Raw genomic sequence first — 4352 nt, 5'->3', positions numbered from 1 at the left:
TTTTAAACTTAAATATATTTGCAAAAAATAGTAAAAAGACCATTTGTATTTTCCTCTAGTCATCAATTATTTACATTTTGCTGCATTTATTTTGTTGTTCAATTGTGTACAAATATATACTCATCTATTTTTTTTTTCTGACCCATGCAGTAAGTCTCCCCTCTTGTGCATTAATACTACAGGATATTATCTTATATAACCACAGTGCAAGCACTGAAATCTAGAAATTCAACATCAACAATATACTATTCATATTCAAATTTATTTAACAGAATATTGTTTATAGCTTTGGAGGGGGGAGACACAGAATCCAGTCAATAAATACACATTGTACTTAGTTCTTGCATCTCTTATTTTTTTTTAATCTAGGCAAATACCTAGTTAATCCCATCCCATCTCTCTCTCTCTCTCTCTCTCTCTCTCTCTCTCTCTCTGTATGTGTGTGTGTGTATTTCACAACATTGACCTTTCTGAAGCTTTCAGGCCAGTTGTTTTGAAAAATGTCCCCTTGCTTTGCATTTGTCTGGGTGTTTTTCCATGAGTAGATTCAGGCCAAACTTGTTTGAATACTTCATATGTGATGTGTCTTGCTCAGTGCAGAATATTAGGGACACATGCGAAAATGTGCACTTAGTATGCTCTCTCTTTTTCTTTTTAGTCACTGTTTGAAATGTTAGGTTTTTTTTTTTTTTAGGAGATGATTACATAAAATAGAGGAGGACTAGTATAGAGTTCTATTTCTTTTGCAAACTGTTGGGCGCAGCTGTTAAGTCTGATTGTTTGGTTCAGCTGGATTGGAACGCGGGCTTCCTTTTTTGCTAATTGGCTAAGTGGGTTATTGAGATGGTCTTCTCAGCTGTCAAGCGGGGATAATAATGTTCCTGGCTTCATGAGGTTGTTAAATTGATACGTTTAAGACAGATTTCAAAAAAGTATCTGGCATACTTTAAGTATTTGAAAAATAATTATTATCATCCCCCCCCTCCCCAGTGCTGGCACAAGCTAGTCAAGTCTCTACCCTTGATCTATGCCCCCAGCTCCTCATGGCTAATATTTTTACCACAATTTATAGAGGACGTAATACCTACTGCACAGACCTTCACCACTCCAGACCTAGGGCAGCGTGTGCAGATAGGAAGCGTTCAGAATAAGCGTTCAGCCCTGTGATATAGAGTGCTATCGACGCAGTGTACCGTTTTACAAGATGAGCAAACTGAGGCTTAGAGAGGCGAAGAAGGTCATACAGATCACTGTAAGTGTCAAGAGAGTGGATTTGAACTGGATTGAGGGAAGAGGAAGAAACCTGGATGTATTTTGTAAAATCCTTAAGGGCTCTGAAGGCATGAAGAATTGCATTGGAGCGCCAGGGCAGAGTTCTGTGGCACATACATAACAGCAGGCGCTCAAAAACGTTTATTGCGTGAATGACGAACGAAAATAAGTCACCTGGCAAGAGCTCCTGTCCAACGTATGGGTGCGCTTTTGCGTAGCGGCATCAGAACCTATCCTCCCAGTGCTAGGGCTAAGACCACGAGTTCATATGGGGATGTGGCTTGTGTTAGCCCCGCCCTTCGCCTCTCCTGGCTTTCTCTGAAGGTCGAGGTGTTTTGGCCCGCGGGTGGAGCCGTAGCCCCGTCTCCTCCAGGGTCCGTAACCCGGAAGCCGGAGTCCTGGATCCCTGAGAGTGCTCTGCGATGTCGGATAGGGGCGCGGGGCAGAGTGGAGGTTTGTCGGGGACCCGAGCGGCGACTGTCAGCGACATCCAAGTGCTGATGCGTCGCAAGGAGGAGATCGAGGCGCAGATCAAGGCCAATCACGAAGTGCTGGAGGGCTGAGTGGGGGCTCGGAGCGCAGCGGGCGTGGGCCCGGGAGGGCCGGGAGACCGGGAGGCCGGAGCCCCGCTCGGGCGCNAAGAGGTGGGGAGGTCCAGCGCCAGCAGCACCCCCTCTCCAGGATCTTTCCTGCAAGTCCCGCCTCCTGCCTATTGTGTCAACTTCTCCTTCCCCTCATGGGTCCTTCTGCCCATCAGGAAAGCTGGGGACCAACCGCAGGCGCAGGCGCATCACTGTCCTGAATGAATTATTTTATGCATTCATTTGCTTTTAGCTAAGGGACTGGGAGAGAGCAGAGGCTGGGTGCTGGTTTTCTGTTTCTCTTATAACAAATGCCCACGGACTTCCTGCCTTAAAAGCACACAATTTGAGCCTACTGTTCTGGAGGTGAGAAGTGCAGATGGGTCTCACTAAACTCAAGGTGACTGCAGGGCTGGCTCCCTGTGGAAGTTCAGGGAAGGTCCCATTTCCTTGCCTGTTCCCGCATCCGGAGGCCACCTCTATTTCCCAGCCCCTGGACGTCTCCGTCTTGAAGACGTCGCATCTCCCCAGCCTCTGATTCTGTCTTCGCGTCTTTCTCTCGCCCTGCTGTCTCCTCTTTCACTTGTCAAGACCCCTGGATAAAGGGCTGTCTCCCCGACTCAGGATCCATAACCAAGTCTGCCAAGTTCCTTTTGCCATGGCAGGTCACGTGTTCACCGTCTCCAGGGATGAGGCAGTGAGCACTGTGGAGGCCATTCCTCACCCTGCCCCTGGTAGGCAGCGGTCGGTCTCTACCATGGACTCTCATTACAAGGGAATTTATCATCTATGCTTTTCACTGAAGGATTGCCCTTTAATCTGTTTGAACCCTGGTTTCATCTGCAGTATGCCCTGGTGGGACATGGAACCCCAGGGCTTGACAGAGCTGAAGACCCCAGTTCCCCACAGCCAAAGTAAGATAATGGGACATCTTTTAAGAGTGTCACTTGACTCTAAAGATTTTGGTAAAAGAAGAACTTCATTTGTAGATTAAAATAAATAGGAAATAGGAAGACACAGAGAAGGGGAAAGCCATGTTAATATGACCAGGCTTGAGGGAAGTTTGGGAACTTTGTCTAAACCTTTAGAGACCCTGGGTTGTGGCAGTGTGCCTCTACATTAGGAGGACCCTGGGGAGATTGCAGGGGGACTGAGCTACTGAGCACCTGCTGACTTCTTTTTCTCCAGATGATTAGTTTGATATTCTAACCATTTATTAATAGTCCCCTCTTTCCTTCTAATTTAAAATGCTAGTGTTGCTACATACCACATTCTCACTCATGCTTAGGTCTATTCTTGGTCTTTTTTTCACTCTCCTATTGATCTATTCTTTGGGTGCCCTATGGTGCCATCTTAATGACTTTATTACACATAAGAATCTGTTGAGCAATTCTTCCTCATTGGTTTTCTTTTGAAAAACTCTTCTCATAATTTTTTTTTAAATAGTACTGGGGATTGAAAAGGGACACTTCACCAATGAACTATATCCCCAGCCTTTTTTTTTTTTTTAAATTCTGAGACAGGTATTTGCTATGTTGCTGAGGTTGGCCTTGTACTTGAGATCCTTCTGCCTCAGCCTTCTGAGTAACTGAGATTATAGACATGTGCCACCTTGCCCAGCTCTGTGAGATATAATGTTTCATTTTGTTTTGGTTCTAGGAACCACTGAGCCATATACTTAGTCTTTAATTTTTAATTTTAAGACAGGATCTTGCTAAGTTGCCCAGACTGTCCTCAAACTTGCAATCCTCCTATCTCACCCTCCTGAGTTGCTTGGCTTACAGGTTTGTGCCACTGGGCCTGGCTATTGTTATTTGTTTTGTTTTGATTTTGGAGACAGGTCTCACACATTGTTTCTGTTTGTTTTGTTTTGGTACCAGAGGCTCCTGGAGGGTGACAGGCTGTGTCCCACAGATGCCAGATGCAGGTGACATTGCAGGTATGCCTAGGCCCTCTTTGAAACTCTTCAGAGGGATTTGTGTGAGCAGTTTGGCTTGACCAAAGAAGTGGAATACAGAGCTGTAGGATAAGTTGTTTTGAGGTTAAGAAACAGTTATCAAAATGCCAGTGCTATGCTGGACTAGCCTAATGGCAGGACTTGTTTGGCCTGGCTATTATTTTGAATTAGCCTTTTGTATTATAAAATCAGAGGATTTTCCCCACAAGCACTCGGTTTCCTGTTTTTCTAGAAAAATCAAAGCTGGCAACAGGATGATTGGGGCTGTGAACCCTGTCAGTCTGGCTTCATAGCCTGAGCCCAGCTAATGTGGGACTGCTCTGCCCAGAGTTAAGATCCTTCATATGGGTCTGAAGAGGTTTTTACACTTAGCACTGGCTGCCTGTTGCTCCACAGGAAGACAAGCCCAGAGTTCTCTGATTGTTCCACAAAGAAGCAGAATTTGTATATGGAATAGCACAGCTTTCTTTCTTTCTTTCCCTTTTTTTTTTTTTTTTTTGGTTTTTGTTTTTGGTAAAAGTGATTGAACCTGGGGTGCCTAA

The 4352-nt window shown here is 45.1% G+C and overlaps 1 protein-coding gene across 2 annotated transcripts in view; it reads left to right on the top strand.

Annotated features, from left to right (window-relative positions):
• The first annotated feature begins 1595 nt into the window (after positions 1–1595).
• The window catches only part of Psmd9 (proteasome 26S subunit, non-ATPase 9), a 37853-nt gene continuing 35096 nt past the window's right edge, over positions 1596–4352 (top strand). The window contains exon 1 of one of the 2 annotated variants that reach the window (XM_048785566.1): positions 1596–1832. In XM_048785566.1, coding sequence (XP_048641523.1) covers positions 1695–1832 — 138 coding nt within the window. In that variant the 5' untranslated portion in view covers positions 1596–1694. The remainder of the gene's footprint in view (positions 1833–4352) is intronic. The other variant, XM_048785565.1, reaches the window with a different exon arrangement.

This window comes from Marmota marmota, unplaced genomic scaffold (genome assembly GCF_001458135.2).
Source record: "Marmota marmota marmota unplaced genomic scaffold, marMar, whole genome shotgun sequence".
In the NCBI taxonomy this organism is placed as follows: Eukaryota; Metazoa; Chordata; class Mammalia; order Rodentia; family Sciuridae; genus Marmota; species Marmota marmota.
This window is presented reverse-complemented; position numbering and strand designations above follow the sequence as displayed.